The sequence below is a fragment of the Trachinotus anak genome, unplaced genomic scaffold (genome assembly GCF_046630095.1).
Source record: "Trachinotus anak isolate AG129_WGS33_773 ecotype Australia unplaced genomic scaffold, CSIRO_AGI_Tana_v1 ptg000014l, whole genome shotgun sequence".
Lineage (NCBI taxonomy): Eukaryota > Metazoa > Chordata > Actinopteri > Carangiformes > Carangidae > Trachinotus > Trachinotus anak.
Genome location: NW_027273865.1, coordinates 12,534,397 through 12,553,960, shown reverse-complemented (window position 1 = coordinate 12,553,960; position 19,564 = coordinate 12,534,397). Strand labels below are relative to the sequence as shown.

The window sequence follows — 19,564 nt, the reverse complement described above, 5'->3', positions numbered from 1 at the left end:
TTTGGGCTGAGTCCTTGCCATGGCAGCCCAGGTTCAAGTCTGGCCTGAAGCCCTTTGCTGCGTGTTATCCTCTCTTTCCCTCTCCCCAGTTTTCCAGTTTCTCTCTCTCACTACAACTGTAATAAAAGCAAAGGCCTGAAAAATAACTTTAAAAAAAGAAAGATAGTCTCTTCTACCTTTCTCTGAGTGATCATTTTATAAGGAAATATAGCCCAGCTGAAATCACAGCTCAGCCTTTGTATTTCATTTATGTCTTTGGTGATTTTGTCAGACAACATTAAGATTATAAAGTCAGGATTTGACCATAAGTGGTCCAGCCATACTAGGTTTTGAACTAGTTTTGTTTAATATGCAGATCTTTGAATAAGGTCACTAAGGAGAGCCTTCACATTTCTGCTCAGGTTATTACTTTAATTGTACACCCATGGCCCCCCCTACCACCTGCAAGGATAAGTGGATATAGTTAATGGGCAGACTGGAAACACTCCACTCATATTGTTATGTTATACAGTGTTCACAGTAATGATGCAAATTTTCGGTCGGGCCCCTACTTGAAGCATCTTATTAGCATCAAAAGATAGAAAATGTTTCATCTGGCATTTTATTTTGTTTTACATTCAAATATTTAAACTTAAAAAAAAGGCTGAAAATGTATTTTCATGATTTCAAAATTAAGTGTTTCTGTATGCTTGTCAGGCACTTAAAATGACTACTTACAACATACATGTGCATTAAGTTCATCTGGGATATTTTCCAGTCATGCCTTTCTTAATGTTTCGTTCAGGATGCAGTAAAATTATGTAACATTTGGGTACAAAAATACACAATAACAGTCCAAAACTGGAGGCTAATATAGCAAATATTTCCACAGCCACAGTGAACTTCCCAGGAGAGCTGACATATGCTGGGATGAAAGAGATCCACACGGCCCAGAAGATCAGCATGCTGAAGGTGATGAGCTTTGCTTCATTGAACGCATCAGGTAGCTTGCGTCCAAGGAACGCCAGGAGGAGGCAGAGGAAGGCCAGTAGACCAATGTAGCCCAGGACCAGGTAAAATCCAGGAGGCCATGGCTCCTTACACTCCACAACAATCTAATTATGTCCAACAACAGATCAATCAGTATGTATTGCACAAGTTGAATGAAGGTGTGAAATAAAATTTAATTTGAATGTTTTTAGTTTCTTTCTGATTTCAGTAATAAACAGTAAAGCCCCTCTGTGTTGGATTTGAGCATTTTCTCTGGTGACTCCCAATTGCAGGATCAAAAAAGACACTATGGGTTTCATCAAAGCATGTCATCCTTACTTTTCCAGTTGTGGCTTGATAGCTTGGGTTCCTGAATGGGAAGGGAGGTGCACCCAACAGCCAACCAGCACAGAGACATACCTGAGGACAAGATAAGAACATAAACAGTTCTAAAAAATGCCCACAAAACTCTTAAATGGTCACAACTTGAGAATAAAATGAGTTGTGGTTTTATAACCCTCCCACCTGAGGAGTTGTCGTGCAGAGGATGAGAGTCCTCTGTTGAGATGGCCCAAACAGCTTCAGAGCCCTGTAACCAGGTACATTTGCCTGGAAGGCCAAGAGAACTACAATGGTCTTAACAAGCAGGCAGGACAGGCAAAGGACAAAGCTGATCCCAAATGCTGCCTGGCGGAGCCTGCATGTCCACACAGACGGCTGGCCAATGAACACCAGGGAACACAAGAAGCACAGCTTGAGTGACAGGAGAAGTAAAAAACTTATTTCTGAGTTGTTGGCCTTGACGATGGGTGTAGAGCGGAAGTGGTGAAAGACAGTGGTAATGATGGTTGTCAGGACAACACCCAGCAGGGTGAGTACGACCAGGATGATGCCCATGGTGTCAGAGAAAGACAGAAATTCTTCAACCCCGGCAATACATTTCACCTTTTCTTTGTCTGACCAGTAAAACTCGGGACATTTTGTGCACTCAATGGAACCTTTGGGGACACATGCATTAGAGACATAAGCCGACACAGATGCTTTGTGCAACATTTCTGTGGTTGTGATGGCCTCCTGCTTCTTGCAGAAGTTGTAACATGAATGAATAAAGAAAGCATATAGGGGCTACCAGTCTGGTTGCTGATCTCTCCATCAGCACAGGGCAAACAATCAAAGCAGCAGTGAGGCTCTCCTGGACGTCGGGCCTGCCTGCTGCCAGAGGGGCATGGGGCACTACACTGAGATACAGGCACCTGGCCAAAGAGAGAATGGTATGGAATTACAAATCAAGATTTCTTTCGGCACAACAGAAGCTTATAGAAACAAAGACATTTTTATATTAAAAAATGATAGCAATTTTGATGATGTAGGCCAGGTCATTTTTCAAATTTTTGTATCCCATAAAGAAACTTAAATCCTTTTTTAAAGATGTCCAGGAAATCATTTAAGGGGACATATGACCGACCTGTGACTGTCCTTTTGTCCATACAATGGTGCTCCGCTCCATCTGCAACTGTTGTCCCAGTGGAGCCGAACCATCATAGCTTCCCACTTTGACAAATCTAAACACAGCATGAAACTCTGTAAAAATACATTTCAGGCCAAACAATTTGTATGACAGTTTCTCATCATAATTCAGCTGAATGCTAACATAGCCACAATAAACATAAATAAAGCTTCTTAATAAAGATTACTTAAACAGATAGTTGTGTTCCTTTGTCTTTAAGTATAATATTCCACCTAATTTCACCCTTGCTGTCCTTCTGCCAATTAATGATGTCATACAGAGGGACCGGCTCTCCGTTGGAGTCAAAATGTACCTTCTCCCCAAACTGGTTGGTGAAATTTACTGTCTTCAGATGATCCAGCAACTAAAAGAAAGGAGAAAGAATAAACAAAGAGCAGAGAACAAGAGGCCAAAAGAATGACACAAAAACTTTGAATAAAATAATAATAATCACATGAACAATGATCTATATGTTTTATACTGTTTAACTCACCTGCCTAGACGTAAATGATTTCTGTTTCTCACATATTCCCTGGTTAAGTCCTGCAGAATCACAGTTCAGTAAATTGTGCAGAGCATGGGCGATGGCATATACAGCTTTGTACACATTGTAGGATATTCTGACCTGAGATACATCAGTATAACTGCTGACAGTGTGCCTCAGATCCTCTGAACCTGTGCATACAGGCTTTTCATTATCCAACCTTTTAAATGTGCTTTTTTGCCCTAAAATAGGCCCAAACAAAGACCCAGAATTGTTTTGAGAGTCTGGATTGTAACCAAAATCATCCAGTCCTATTAAGTTGTCCACATTATCTATTTCATTCTCTTTGGACCTGTCTCCTCCAAAGTCTAGCTTACAGCCAAACAGCTCTTCCCAGAACATGTTGACAAATTCCATTCCTGGTTCAGGAGAGGGGCGGACATTCAGCAGGAAATCTCTCAAGCCAGGGATTCTGACTCCAGGGAAGGAGAAGCCCAACGTGCCCTCTAAGAGAGAGTGGAAGCCGCTTGAGGTCAGCAGGCTGGCGGTCACCCAGGCTTCACTAGCTACCCACTGGATCCCTGTAACATTTCTCTGAGCCAGCTGGGAAGGCATACATTAAGAAATGATGACTATAATTAGCACAGACATTTTTTTTACCTTCCTAATTAAGGTTATATACTGCACAGTATGTTGGATCTTATGCCTATATACTGTAATTGAGATGTAGAGTGCTTACCTCTAAGAGCAGATCCAGGAGCTGTCCCTCTGTGGCAAAGACCACGATGACCTGTGCAGATGAACTCTGCAACCTGTCTGCCATTTCTTGTATCTGAGCCACAGAAGGTGATGCGGGGATAGTCAGATGAAATGCAACACACCCACCTTGCTGTCTAAACTGGTTAGAGAAAGCTTGGATGCCATATTGACTGTAGACATCCTGAAATATAAAGAGAAATGTTTTATTTTATTTTTTTTAAATCATGTATATGTGTTTAACTCACTTATGTTGCTGTAAAAAAATGAAGTTTTATCTCACTGTGGTCCCTATTGTTCCCACCCAGAGCCAGTCTAAGAAAGTGACCAGCTGTACAAGGCCTCTAACTTGAAAGAGATCACTCGGCACAGTCCGCAAGAATGATGGGTACACATGTTTGTCAGTCAGACAGGTACAAGTGGCAAAATAACTCACCTATAAGGAGATAAAGTTAACTTTACCTTTACTGAAATGAAACAGGGAGCAGGAGAACACATTATTGAACATTCTTAAATGCTGCTGTGTGATTTCTTACAGAATCAAGTGATGAAAGGAGGGACAGTAAAAATAAAGCACTGTGTACGATCCTGTCTTTTCATTTCTTTCTTACCAGTGGGATGTTGAAAGGGCCAAGAGTGTGAGCTACAGCTCTTGTAGGGGAAGAGGACGCAAGGCCAATCACAACAGGCACAGGAGAACCAGACAAGCATGAGGGCAAAGTCTCAGATTGTATACTCATATCCATTCTCTCCTCTGTCACATTTCCTATTAAGTAATTTTGATTATTTTCCAGATTGTGAGACAACACTGTGCTACCCTTAGCACTGCTATCTTCCACTGTGGTCAGCATCCTTTTTTTTCTTGTTTTTTCTACTTTCTTTTCCGTCTTCACTCTGGTGCCCCTGTCCTTTGCCATATTTAATCTGTTTCCAGTTTCTTCCATTTCTTTCACCTTAATTGTCAGAGCTTTGGAGTGGCTGATTAAAGAAAAAAGAGCTTGCATGCTGGTGTGGACATGGTCACAGCTGTCCATGATCCGGTAGCCTAGTTTAACACCTGGTAACAGGCTTGGATCATGGTTAATTTCCTCCACTGCAAAGACCATTGTCATCATCCAGCGGAAGGCTCTGTGGTCAAAGCTGCAGAAAATTAAATATAGCTGAATGCATTCTTTAGAATTCATCATGAGAAAACACAGTTTCATAACACAAACATGTAAACAGTGTAGAAGCATCTAATCACAGCAAGAGGAAATGATTTCAGTCACTCATTTGTGTAAAAATTGAGATATATGAATATAGGACAAAGAAAAACAAATCCGAATGAAAATATAGCAGATATCAACAGTATCCTCACACTCACCCGCTGCAAGGTGTGAGCTGAGGTTTGCTGGAGTAGCTGTGTTGTGGCTTAGGGGCCACATAATGCAGAGGGAAAAACCCACCGATCACAATATCCCCTTTTTTCTGCAGGGCCAGAGACTCACTGTCTACCAGTTTCACACACTGAGGTAAACTAGAATCAAAAACACTCACTCCCTGTATCCCCAAACCATTCAATCTCTCTGTTACAGTCTCTTCTTCTTTCACCATACCTCCCTCCAAACTTAGTTCTTTATTTTCCTTTGCCCTTTTAGGGACATCAGAAAACACTGGAGAAAGAAGGCTAAAGAAGGTCCAAACAAGTAGCCACCCAGAGGCCCCAAACAGGGTTGAGTGCAGTGTCCATACTGACCCCATAAAGACTGTGTATCTGCTGGAGACAATGGTTCTCCAAATACAGTCTCTGAAAGGCTAATGGAGTAGACTATATAAACTGCAATACTTGCTTCATTTCATAGGTCATGTGAGTCATCACGTCATGAAAATGCAAAGCAAAGACACAGGAGAGAAGACAAGATGTGGCGCATGTGCACATCTCATATTGAAGTCTGTTGGTGTCTGTCTTGCTTGAGATGATGACAGTGAATGAAGGCAAGTCATGCTTTTTGTCCCTCTGTGTTTTTATTCCAGACTTATAATAAACACATAAATGAAATGAATGAGCAGGGTGTGATTTGCTAGATTTTGAGTGCATATTCACTTTAACCAAGAAATACCAAACTATAAAGCCAACACTGGAACAACTGCAAGTTACCATAGAAAGTATAAATTACAGGATGATAAGAATTTTGAAGAAACAGCTCCTTGGAATCTTAATAATTCAAATCAATTTAAACAATTACATTTTCATTTTCATTCAATCATTGCATTTTAAGATTGCGAAGACCTAAGAAATGTACTCTTTAATCAAACAATCAAAAAAATATTAAATATTACAGGAAATATTGGTATTTTGGTAATGTCTGAAAGATGAATACCACTATAGTTAGTCTTATTTGAAAAAATGGTTGCCATTTATACTTAAATTGGAGACCTCAGAAAATGGTTTGGTATACTGCTACCATCTAGTGGACATGCTCATAGCAAAATTTGCGTTCCAGGTAAGAATGGCTGTCTATAAAAAATAAACTGGATAATTCACTCACTGACTTGCGTATAAGTCACTGTGCATGGGCCAATTGAAATGTGAACACAAACATGTATGCAGTGGATTTTTACTCAACTAATTTCACTGCATTAATCTCATCTCATCTCATCTCATCTCATCTCATCTCATCTCATCTCATCTCATCGAATAACATTTGACAATGTGGCTATGTAATCTGTATTAGGCCCTCCATGTCTCAATATCACTTGCCACAATGGGTGGTGTACAAGATTAAACAAACAATGACGTAAATGAATGAAGCAGATGACATACTCCTGTGTATAAAATCAAGTGACTGTGCAAAAGGTTTAGAAACAGGGGTGAAAGGAGGAGGGCAGTTATGGGGGCATTTGTTGACACACACCTGATCTTGTGTGTCTTGATTTTGTTCTCCTCCTCTTTCTTACTGCCTGTGTTTTCATCTCTTTCCTTGTCTTGTAAGTTACGGAGGAAGTTTCATCTTAATGGGATGCACAAAGCTGGTGATGTGGTTCTGGGTGGGCTGTTTGAAGTCCACTACACATCTGTCTTTCCTGAGCTTTCCTTCATCTCAGAGCCAAATCAACCACGTTGTGAAGGGTGAGTTTCACTCACATATGGCAGGAGACAGTGCTGATTACTTTTACTACCCAGAATGTTTAAGGTAGAAAATAACATGAAAGAGCTGTGGTGAGACTTTTCAAAAACATGTGTACATAACAGGGATCAAAATTTTACAGTATAAAATACAGGTGTTTTTAAATACTGACATATTAAAATAAGATTTCAGGAGAGGTGATTTATGAGTGACATCAGCCGGTGTTTTGTACATTTGTGCCATGTTCTTACAGTTGATACTTTGTTAATGTCGTTAATGGAGACATTTTTGTGCCAGCTTTGACCCTCCAGGATTCAGACATGCCGTGACCATGGCCTTTGCTATTGATGAGATCAACAGAAACTCAAACCTGCTGCCTAATGTGACTCTGGGATACAGTCTGTATGATAACTGTGCCTCCCTTGGAATTGGATTTCGTGCTTCATTGTCACTGGCCAGTGGTCAAGAGGAGCAGTTTCTTTTGAATGAAAACTGTTTGGGGTCCCCTCCAGTCCTGGGGATTGTGGGTGATGTATACTCAACATTTACAATTGCCATGTCAAGTGTGACAGGTTTATACAAACTACCCATTGTAAGTTTTTCCACTTGCCATCAGAGAATGCTTTTGATATGTTCTATTTTGGTGAATTTACATGATTAACTTTTCAGTTTTCAACTACACGGCAGGAAATGAATCCCCCTTGTGTATCTCACAGGTGAGTTACTTTGCCACATGTTCCTGTCTGAGTGATCGGCAACGCTTTCCATCCTTCTTCAGAACAATACCAAGTGATACTTTTCAGGTAAACTCAAGCAGCAAACAAGAACTTAAAATATATACTGATGTGCATTATTTGCTACCAAGGAGTGCAGCCATGTAGTTCCATGGACTCTGAGATGATTAACTTATATGTATTGAAATATGCGTTTTGTGTGTCATTAGTAAAGCTATATGGATTTGATGATGCGACAGAATGGCAAAAATAGTAGCTATAGAGACAGATTTTCTGTGCAAAAATATTCCAGCATGCACACAACATTTAAAATTCTCTATTCACTCAGGTGCGTGCTATGATTCAGATTCTAAAACACTTTGGCTGGACTTGGGCAGGTCTGCTGATCAGTGATGATGATTATGGACTCCATGCTGCCCGATCCTTCCAGTCAGACCTGGGTCCATCTGGTGGAGGTTGCCTGGCCTACACAGAGATTTTGCCCTGGGGTGACAACCCAGCTGAACTAAGGAGGATTGTGGATGTGATGAAGAAATCCACAGCTCGTGTGGTCATTGTGTTTGCACATGAGAGTCACATGATTAACCTCATGGAGGAGGTTTGGCTTTAAATTATACCTATATAATTATATAACTTAATGTTTCACTAGACAAACTGAAATATTTCATTCAGTAATTTACAATAATATTTGGTTGAAACACACCAAATAGTAAGTCCTTGAAAAAGTCATACCTCGAGTGAGATCACTTATTTAAATTACGCTGAATTGTAGTTATGATGATATGCCTCATGTTGCTCATAACACTTTGGAAACACAGGATTACACCTGTACCTGACATCAAATGTGGAAACTAGATATTACTTTTGTGGCATGGCAGTATTATTTTTTATACTTGCAATGTACAGGTGGTGAGGCAGAATGTGACAGGCCTGCAGTGGATGGCCAGTGAAGCCTGGACAACAGTTGCTGTGCTCCAGACCCCCCACCTCATGCCGTACCTGGGTGGAACACTTAGCATTGCCATCCGTCGAGGAGAAATACCAGGGCTCAGGGACTTCATGTTAAAAATACGTCCTGACCTAAACCACAACAACACCTATGGAAATAATATGGTGCGAATTTAACCTTGCAATCTGATCTGGTATTTGCAAGAATAATATATTGTCATTGTTTATATACCACAAAGTTTTGAATATATTTCAGGTAAACCAGTTTTGGGAATACACATTTCAGTGTAGATTTGCTCCACCTCCAGCAGGCTGGATAGAAGCTGGAGGAGCGTTATGCACTGGACAGGAAGATCTACAGAATGTGGAAAGTGAGTTGTTGAATGTGTCAGAATTCAGGCCAGAGTACAATGTGTACAAGGCTGTGTATGCTCTGGCATATGCCCTCGACAACATGTTGCGCTGTGAGCCAGGGAGAGGGCCTTTCAGTGGTAACAGCTGTTCCAGTTTTCAAAGACTGGAGCCCTGGCAGGTGTGAAAATGTTACACTCCACCTATTTTTCATTTTTGTAACCATGCAGTATATTATGAAGTTTCCCATCACAGAAAATTAACCCCATAGAAACAGTACAAATACTACATTATTATATATGACATCAATGCATTTGTGAAAGACATCATATACAAGGATTATTTCATTGATTGTTTATATGCAAGTGTGCAACTGCTTTGATCAAATTTATAACATCAGGTGCTTATGTTTTGCATGCACAAAATTTGATTGGTGTTACAAATTGATGAACAAAGGAATGCATGTCTATCATCACACTTGTTTGATAGTATGTCATGCCCTCTATGTATGCCTGTGTCCTCCCTCATCCATTAATAGCTTTTGCATTATTTGCAAAAAGTCAACTTCACTACATCATTTGGTGATCAAGTGTCATTTGATGAGAATGGCGATGCCTTACCAATCTATGATGTCATGAACTGGCAGTGGCTCCCTGATGGACAAATAAAAGTTCAGAGTGTTGGTGAAGTTAAAAAGTCAGCCATTGGAGGTGAAGAGCTCATTCTTGATGAAAACAAAATCTTCTGGAACTTTGAAGCAAAAAAGGTGATACTGCTGCTTTTTTTTATAATCCCTAACCTTGTTTGGCCTGTTGATAACTTATTATTGCAGCATAAAAACAACATGAAAAGAGGTAATTATTTCTCTGCTTACAGCCACCCCGGTCAGTGTGCAGTGAGAGCTGTCCTCCCGGTACCCGCATGGCCAGAAAGAAGGGGAAACCTGTGTGTTGTTTTGACTGCATCCCTTGTTCTGAGGGAAAGATTAGCAATAAGACTGGTAAGTTTTCAGTTTAAACTGTTATACTCCTGAGACTTAACATACATATGTATCTCAACTCTCCCGTTTTCTTAGACTCCATGGAGTGCACCAGTTGTCCAGAGGATTTCTGGTCCAGCCCCAAGCGCGACCATTGTGTTCCAAAGAAAACAGAGTTCCTGTCCTACCATGAGCCTCTTGGTATTTGTTTGATGACAACCTCATTGCTGGGCACATTTATCTGTGCTGTTGTCCTGGGCATCTTCATCCATCATCGCAGTACACCTATGGTGCGTGCCAACAATTCAGAACTCAGTTTCCTGCTCTTGGTGTCACTCAAGCTATGTTTCCTGTGTTCACTGCTGTTTATCGGCCGCCCCAGACTGTGGACATGCCAGCTGAGACATGCAGCATTTGGCATTAGCTTTGTTCTTTGTGTTTCATGTATTCTGGTAAAAACCATGGTGGTTCTGGCTGTGTTCAAGGCCTCTAAGCCAGGAGGTGGAGCCAGTCTGAAATGGTTTGGTGCTGTGCAGCAGAGAGGGACAGTTCTGGTTCTCACATGCATTCAGGCAGCAATCTGTACTGCCTGGCTTGTCTCTGCTTCACCAGCACCTCATAAAAACACAGAATACCACAATGACAAAATAGTTTACGAGTGTGTAGTTGGGTCCACAATTGGTTTTGCAGTGTTATTAGGCTATATTGGTTTACTGGCTATCCTTAGTTTCCTGTTAGCCTTTCTGGCAAGGAATCTTCCAGACAACTTCAATGAGGCCAAGCTCATCACTTTCAGCATGCTGATCTTCTGTGCTGTGTGGGTGGCCTTTGTCCCTGCTTATATCAACTCCCCAGGCAAATATGCAGATGCCGTGGAGGTATTTGCCATCCTGGCATCCAGTTTTGGTCTCTTGGTGGCACTGTTTGGACCCAAATGTTACATAATACTACTGAAACCAGAAAGAAACACAAAGAAAGCTATCATGGGTCGAGCCACTACAAAGTCATAAAGCATCAAGTAAGTGATGTAAAGACAAGCCTTTTATTAGTTTATTAAAACTTTATTAGTTTAATGCAGAACCGACCTGCTTATATGGATTTATCTGTATACAGTCATACTCCTGAGAAGATGCAAAACATTAACATTAACCCAACATTACCCATACTTCCATGTCCCAGGTCTTCTCAAGTAAGCTGGAAAAATCATCCCAAGTTGGAAGTTGAGGACCTAGCAGACAGTTACCTAAGCCAAGCATTCCAGGGTTATCGTTCCTCGATGTTTAGGTACACCAGATCTGTCAAGCAGCACCTCATCCAAGATATATAACTGCTAATCTGATACAATGACTACACAGGCAATCATCAACCTTTTGTGTAGGGTATTCTGACACCAGGTACATGACTGAAAATGTCTTTCTTCAGGAAAATTTGTGACGAACACAGAAGTCGAATTGCAAGATAACACTCCACTTCTGACCAGGCATGCTGTTCATCCCATTGACTTGCCCTAAGTTTTCTCAATCATTGCCCCTGTGAGTATTGAAGTAGGCTATTCCAGTAGAACTACTGAAGCCTCAGGTGGCAAACTCTGTGGGACCCCACCCAAAGATTTGAGAAGGCCTCAAAGACTTCCTCTCAGCAATTTCAGGCACATAGACATGTTCCTCTTGTTCTTGGGGAAAACACAGTGGCACAATTCCATGAGCTTGTAAGTATCCAAACAGCTGGCTAGCATCTTTCATCCTGGGCAAATTTTTGTGACCTGGGGTCAGCGCACTAAGGCCCCCTCATTCACCTGCCAATTAACAACGCATTCACACACTTAAATGAGCTATTTGTAAGTTATACTATTGCTACATAGCCATTGCTAGCATTAACAGCCATTTACAATACAATAAGACCATTCATATAGGCTACAGTGACTTGGTATCATCTTGGTGAGCATGCTAACTTCATTAGAAGAAAAGAAGTGGTAGGAATAGAAGCAAAATAAAAGGGTCGCTGTCCACCACTTGCAAGTAAAGGAATGAAATTCAGGACTGAACTTGCAATGTTTCCTCTAAACTAGTAAGTGAGAATCTTTTAATCCTAATGTTGATATATAGCAGTAGCAAAATTTACAAATAGCTCCTTTAAATGACCCCACCCAAGCCCTATAGGAGTAGGTCTGACCAGCAAGTTTCCTCCCCAGTGAGCATTGAGCAAAAAATACCCAGTTATACCCCTGTTACTAGGTTTCCTAAAGAGTGTCTGACCTCACAGGCTCTCTAAAACTAATGGGGAAATTACCACTGACTAGAAAGCTGTTTAGAACTGATGTAAAACACCTACTCACACACATACAGCATAACACTCACCTACATTCATATCCTTCTCATGTGGCTGCAGGTACAGATCCTGAAGATGCATTAAGCTCTCTCTGTGCCATCAATACCTAGTTCAAGAGTAATTTAACATAACTCGACATCTGCAGAGTACTCTCTTTTTTATTTTTTTTGTCATTTACCTTTCCTGTCAGACTGTTGTCTTATGTTTTCATCTACACACTGTACACATTTTTACATGAATTGTAACTGAAAAATGTGACAGTAAATCTTGTTATCAATGAAATCACATGGGAGGACAGAATTCTTCCTACCAATATTTATTATAATAATATTAATATTATTTAATACTTAAAATATGTTTAGAATGATGTCATATTAGTTAATTCCGACAGCCAACATGGCGTTTGTGCCTTTGTTACTGTCAAAATTTTGAGGTTACTTTTAAAGTGTCACTGCAGCAGTCCTTGCAGTTTGGATGCAAGGTAGTGTACACATACTGTAGTGCAAACCTCTGGTTAATTTTCTGCTCCGGTCACATCACTGCTCGCTCTCTCTCTCTCTCTCTCTGTCCCACGATTGCAACCTACATACTAATGTATTGCTGAAAGGAGCTGAACTAATTGTGTAACAATATACTGTCTTAAACTTCTCAACCTTATAGACAATCTTGCACAGAGATAATAAATCAGTTTAATTTGCTCGTTCACTTGCTACTGCTGCTTCTTTACATACAATGCACAAGTTTAGTTTCCATACATGTCTGCGCATGGGTATAAAGCTGCAATATCATAAATGATCCCAGAACTGCTGGTGTCCTTATCACTTGACAAGCTCAAGTCCTTGTCAATGGCCATGGAGATGACAGAAAGGAAAGCTACAACAGTTGATAGTCAAACTAGCTTCCTGAGACAATAACCTGGTGCTGTAAAAAACCTGATGAAGGCAAATAGGAAACAGATCCCCTATGGGACAGAACGTTGATCTGAGATCAGATGTAAGAAGAGATATCACTTCCATTTCAGTATCGTTTCAACTGGTGTCTATTATTAGCTTTAACTGGTCAAACATTTCTTGCCTATATAGAATATTTGAACTTTACTGTGCAAAATTTGTGAGTTTGACACTCGAAGACTGTTCTTACATTCATCTTCTGAAAGTGATAAGTTTCTCTGAAATTAAATATATTTACATATTTTTATAAATTTTGGTTAATTGATAGCCTACATAACATGTAAATTGACACATGATAACAGACTGCATCCTAAAACATGCCTTTTTCAAGTAGATCACAAAGTGAATACATTATTATTTTCATGTCTTTTGTTATTTTCTCAATTTTTTTCTCATCAGAAAGTCAAGTTCTTTACTTGAAGGCAACAAATCAGATAATTTCCTTTATGCCCTAATTATTTTTATGAGACTGAAACTAAATGGCCTTACTGCTAAAATAACAGAATTCCTACCCTGGTCACCAGCCTTACTTTATTAGACTTACCTAGTGTGGCTGGGTTGTGTTGTGCCTGCCAATGTTGAGACCAAATCTATGCCCTTGCTTTAATATCACAGATGCTGAAGGGCAACTTGAAGAAACCCCTTCTCGAATTGGAAAAAAAAAACAAAAATAAAATGAAAGTCAATCACTAAGTCACTGCTTTTTTTGTGTGTGTGTTTTTATGAAAACACAAATTGCACGACAAGTCACATCAGTTTCAAAACATGTACAATTATTAAATGAGGTTTTAGTGATGTTAATAGGCGCTATAACAAAAGCAGAAAGTTTATCTTTCACATATTTAAAAAAAAAAATTAGAGAGAACTACAGAATAAACTTGTAATACACCCTTACCCTTCTACTTTTTTTTCCTTCAAATTCCAAGAAAAATATTATAATTGGATATATGATCAAGAGGCAAATGCTAAACTAGTGTTATGTTATGCCAGTACTTCAGTCTTCCATCACACCTTGTCAAGGTTTCATACATTTTTTTTTCTTTTTGTGTAGTAAACAGAACTTTGCTCATATTTTTAACAACCTTTTCTTATAATTATACAATATGAAATATAGTATAACATGCACTTTTTGTTTTATTGTTTTTTTAAATGCTGAGAGAGAAATCATATATTGATTATGAATGTATTTATTTTATATTTTCATCACATGTTGAGTAATTATTTGTAAAATAAGACATTATTTGTTTAAAACGATATTCACAAAATGACATTAGAATTTTAATAACATATAAATGTAAATATTCAAATAAACTTGGTGAAGAACTATATTGATTCACTGTAAACCCGAATAAGTTCAGAATACTCAAAACTTTTGTGGAAACCGATTACCTCAAAGTTTTTGAGTAAGTAAGTTAGAATATTTAAGTTTAGAGTACTTAAATTTTTTTACATCATTTATACTCAAATAGTACTTATTACAAAAAAATATTGTGAGTGTACTGTACTTAAAACATTTGTTTTAATTTGTATATATTTTTTAATTTATTTGTAATGACTTGTTATGATGATATGGTACTTGATCAATTGAGCAACATCTTTAAACTCAAAAAATATACTGGTTAGTAACCAAAAAGATAATTTTACACAGCTCATAAACTATTTTTTAAGTTCAGAATACTCAAATAAACTTCTTCCCACAACAAATGTAGAATATTTCAATGTTTTTATTCAGATGTTTTTTCTCCAAACCATTTTGGTAACAGCAACAGAACAGACACAGTACACAATTTGCACTTCCACTCCATTACTCAAAAGTCGTCTTCAGTGTCTTTCAAGATCAATGTTTACCATAGAGGTTCTGTGCCATTCACTGCTCTCAGTGCTCTCCACTGGTCTCAGGTGTTTGATCCTGTGGGATGACATAAAATAGTACTCTGAAACCACTCAAACAATGCAGTCCAAATTTCTAATTAGTTAAATAAATAAATAAAGTAATTCATACATTTTAAAACACAGATTTTGAACACTTTCCAATCTTTGTTAAATGCTGTGGACTAAGCTATTTTTCTGATGGAAAAGACTAAACAACTGTGCAATATAGCCTATAGTTTATCTAATCTCTTAACAATTAAGAATGACATTTGCCTTCATAGTTATTTATTTTATGCCTTTAAACATAGAAAACTGCATCATCGGGCTCACCAAAAAATACAGTTAAAAGCAGAGACAATTATCATCAACATTAAATTTAATTGATACATCTACATTAAAAATGAACTTAAGCATTACCTTGTTTGCCAAGGACGCCTTGTGCTGGGTACCAACTTCAGCTTACAGGAAAAGACTTCAGCCTACAGGGAAAGACAATTAATTAGTCACCAGTTAGCTCTATCTCTCTCTCAACCACAGCTACTAGTACGTGAGAAACAAGGAATAGGAATACTGCATAATTTTCAAAATAAAGTACACATTTTGATCTCACCCCACACACACACACACACACACACACACCTTCTTCTTACTTCAATGGGGAGGGGGAGGGGAGGCGGCTCTACCGGATCGTACTGACTTATTTTCAACCAAATGTGAACTTTACCAGCAGAAACACATTTATAAAGAATAGCAATACCGTCGACTGAAAATATTAATCGTCATTATGATGACTGCACTCAGTTCACGCTACACGTCCAAAGACCGGTACTGTGACCGTGTGTTACGTTGAATGTGTAAAAAAACCCCGCAGACATGACTGACGTCATTACATTGCATGCCTCCGTGCATTCAAAGGTTTTGAGTAAGATAGTGATGATCACTCAGACAATTTAAGTAGCACGTAATTATAACTGTATTCCTCGTTCGGAACACTTAGTAACTTAAAGTTGGGTTGACTTGATAGCGGATTTTGATTGTTGTTTCACAATACTTTTGAGTTAGTAGTACTGCTCGGGTTTACAGTGTTGTCATAAATTTGCAGTAGTAGTGTAATCTCTTGTTTGTTGCCATCGTAACTATTTCCAAACCTCAGATGTACTAGGACTGATTTTTGTTCATTAAACATTTCTACGTGTTCTTCTCTGGCTTGAATAATATGATGAAACACTTTGGAGCAAATATACACAAAATTTGTTCAAAACTGGAGGCCAGAATGGCAAATATTTTCACACCCACAGTAAATTTCCCAGGAGAGCTGACATATGCTGGGATAAAGGTGATCCAGACTGCACAGAAGATTAGCATGCTGAAGGTAATGAACTATTATCAGGCAGTTTACGCCTGTAGGCCTATGTACCCGAGTACAGCCCAGAAACCAGCAGCTGAGCCTAGTGCACACTCCAGGATGATTTTCTCCTTGTATATGGTTAGGTTTTTCATTGGAAAAGGGGGACTAACAACCAACCAAATAGTACATATCCAAACTTGAATAATCGTGAAGGACACTACTGTCATTCTTTGCTGTGGAGGACCAAACCATTTCATGACATTGCTGCCTGGAAGTGTAGCTTTGAAGGCCATTAACACTACTATAGCTTTCCCAAGAACACAAGAGATGCAGAGGACAAAGGTTTCACAGGTTTATATAGATTTTCAGAAAAAAGCTTCCCTCCTACAGTACGTCATCTTACACTGCCCTTATTCAATGATGGTTGTTTAACTCAAAATGTTTTAGTTCTATGGGCTGCATATACTTTAAAACATCCAATAACCGCTCCTGTATCTCTGCTATTGTAAAGTTACTGTTACCAGACATCTCCCCAATAACCCCTATACTGTTTTTTTTTGCTTGGTTTTAGCACATAAGCCTTAAAATGGTAAAGATAATGGGTACTTGTTTTTTTTTTAGGTTAAACTGAGTTTAAAATAAATGTATTAAATAAATAAGATTTATTGCTCCACTATGATATCTGTAAAAATAGTGGGTGGTAAAACTGTATAAAAGCGGTGGGCTGTGAATAGCCTTTTGAAGTTAAGCTTTTTTAGCTTGTTAGTAAATCTAACTTGACAGATTGCATTTTTCTTGTCCGAACATCAGAGAGAGCACTGAATATTTAGCCTAACCTGTTGTAGCATATCTGAATTTTAAAGATAGTATAATGGAGACTGTTGGATGCTAAACTGAACCATGACAAAGTCATACAGTTTAAATGGATGATAGAAAAGCCTAATGTGGGGCAAACAAAGCAGAGCAGACCCAGAGAACCTAAGCCAGAGGTGTCTTGAAAGGCCAACATGTCCTATGCCTATTTTATGGTTGTTTGAAATTTTGGTGATCCAACATTTTCGGTCAGTATTATGATTTGATAGTCATGAATTTATTTTTGTGCATTTGTTTGTCAATTTTCAAATGCAAGGAGCCACCCAGGTGTAGTGTACATCTGCAGGGAACATTTAAGGAAAAACTATTTGACCAAAATTGTAAGAGTTTTGAGTCTGGATTGACTGTGGAACATGTAGGATCAAGCTTTTATTTTGGTACTTCCAGTGACTGGCAATGTGAATTAGCATACTGGCTAAATATTTATTTTCACTAACATTTACATTTAGATTCAACATTTAACATTTAGATTTTACATTTGGTATTTAAATTTAGATCTAAAATTTAAATTTAAATTTAAATTTAGTTTTACATTTTAATTTAAGTTTTATACATAAATTTACTTTTCAGATTTAACATGAATTTTACTTGAAATGTTTTTTAAGAAAAGTTCATATGAAAAGTTCACAAATATTGCTGTAAATTGTTGAGTTTTTTTATAACATTACTTGGAGCTAAATGTGGCTATATTTTGCTGTTCAGTATGTGCCACTTTACATTCAGCGCCTGATTAGAGGTTGTAAATAAGTAAGTAAGTGTAAATAAGTTGCCAATAATTGCTCCTTTCCTGTGCACCCCACTCCATTTCAATAGAAGCTCCTCTACACCCAAGAAGACCAACAGCATGATTCATTTTAGCAAGTACTCTCAAACAACATATTTTTACATTCAACTAACAAAGCTCCCTTGAATGGGTTTTTTGGTTAGATACCTGATGTAAGGTCTGTGGTTAATATGGGATCAAGACCTGTTAGAGAGCTTCAAAGTCAAAGATTGGTCAGCAAAATCTCTCTCTGTGACAGAGATTGCTAAATGTTTCCTGTTCCAAATTGACAGTTAGTGTTTTTTTTGTTTTTTTGCAAAGCTTGATTTTTCCCCAATGTTAACCCCATGTTTGTTCCTGTATATGCACTTAGGATAAAATGATGAGCAGCATATGAATTAGAGTTGTGCCATGCCATTTTCTAAAAATGTTTTGTCCGGCAGGGCATAACACAGATGTCATATTTCCTTAAATACTGTTACGTGTTTCTTGGCTTTTGTCCTTCTTTACTCATACTTGTCTGGAAGTGGATTTGGACAGTCTCCTCTAAATTATGCTTCTCTCTATATTCTGATCTATAAGACCTTGGATAATCTATCTGCAGAGGATAAAGATGTACCCATCTAGACACTATCAGTCATAACAAATGCTGTTATGCAGTGCGGTGCACTGCCAAGGGTTTGTGGGTATCCACACAGTTGATCAGCATCTTTCACCCTGGCCAACTCTGGCAAAGGACAGAGTGCAGCCCCTATCCAGGAGAGTCATTTTTGAGCCAGAGCTTTGCATGAACCAGCTGAACCCTGACATATGTAGTTGGTACAGCTTCGTCTCCTCCATCAATCCTGGCCCCTTCCCAGAAGTAGATTGCACAGGTAGCAGATCTCCCTAGAGCAAAAGTTTGTAACCTGGGGTCAGCAAACCAAGACCTTCATCCCTCACCTGCCAACCAACAATGCATTCAAACACTTAATTGACCTCAACCAAACCACATGGGAACAGGCCTCACCAGCTAGTTTCCTTCCCACCTCCTAGATTTCCTGAGGAGTGTCTGACCTTAAAGTCATAATGAGTAAGATCATGGTACTCGCTTCACAGCCATAGGTGGCAGCATTCCCCCCCCCCCCCCCCCCCCCCCCCCCCCCCACCGCTCAATCCTGTTTAATCTTTTAACAGTAAAGTGGTTACATTAACTTGGTCTACTGCATCCATACAATCTCAATGTACAGTCATCAGTTATAAATTAAGCCTAAAGTTACTGACATAACTAGCTGGGCAACAGCCAGACAGGAATAAGCAAAATTCTACTCCAGCTCCAATTGGCATTGATGTCAACACAATACCCAGGTGAACAGGCTAATTTTCGCTCCTTCTCCTACTGTAACACAGACACAGACCTGTCACCTGTCCAGCATGGTGCTGTTACACCAGAAGACTGCGGTTGCAACTGCAGAGAAGCTTCGACTGAATCCTCTCACACGTAGGCTATCAAGAAATCAGTTTACACCCACTAATTTTGGTGGAAAGGGGGTATTTAAGAAAAGTTGCAAGGTCAGCATCAAACAGCATCACATTACTCACCAAGAGCTGTCTCC

The 19,564-nt window shown here is 39.0% G+C and overlaps 2 protein-coding genes across 2 annotated transcripts; one reads left to right on the top strand and one right to left on the bottom strand.

The window, feature by feature from the left end:
• Positions 1 to 599: 599 nt before the first annotated feature.
• On the bottom strand, positions 600 to 5,904 carry olfcu1 (olfactory receptor C family, u1). Its single transcript, XM_071496646.1, has 12 exons — positions 5,080 to 5,904; positions 4,592 to 4,856; positions 4,328 to 4,438; positions 4,000 to 4,152; positions 3,700 to 3,900; positions 2,970 to 3,563; positions 2,710 to 2,840; positions 2,435 to 2,531; positions 2,099 to 2,222; positions 1,495 to 1,967; positions 1,309 to 1,389; positions 600 to 1,094 (listed from the first exon to the last, which is right to left on the bottom strand). Exons 1-12 carry the CDS (start codon positions 5,454 to 5,456, stop codon positions 738 to 740), a joined length of 2,964 nt encoding a protein of 987 aa, XP_071352747.1. The 5' UTR covers positions 5,457 to 5,904; the 3' UTR covers positions 600 to 737.
• A 4,018-nt stretch (positions 5,905 to 9,922) lies between these two features.
• Positions 9,923 to 14,320, top strand: LOC139631955 (extracellular calcium-sensing receptor-like). Its single transcript, XM_071496647.1, has one exon. The coding sequence runs from the start codon at positions 9,937 to 9,939 to the stop codon at positions 10,843 to 10,845; it is 909 nt and encodes a 302-aa protein (XP_071352748.1). The 5' UTR covers positions 9,923 to 9,936; the 3' UTR covers positions 10,846 to 14,320.
• Positions 14,321 to 19,564: the final 5,244 nt, after the last annotated feature.

Bases quoted from the DNA above. Each gene is read 5' to 3' on its own strand.
- olfcu1 (XM_071496646.1), bottom strand. From the start codon at position 5,456: ATGGGGTCAGTATGGACACTGCACTCAACCCTGTTTGGGGCCTCTGGG. The intron at 2,841-2,969 runs GTGAGTTAAACA...CCTTTCTTTTAG, and splicing joins AATCATTTACGTCTAGGCAG to TTGCTGGATCATCTGAAGAC. The intron at 1,390-1,494 runs GTGGGAGGGTTA...TCTTGTCCTCAG, and splicing joins TCTGCACGACAACTCCTCAG to GTATGTCTCTGTGCTGGTTG.
- LOC139631955 (XM_071496647.1), top strand. From the start codon at position 9,937: ATGGAGTGCACCAGTTGTCCAGAGGATTTCTGGTCCAGCCCCAAGCGC.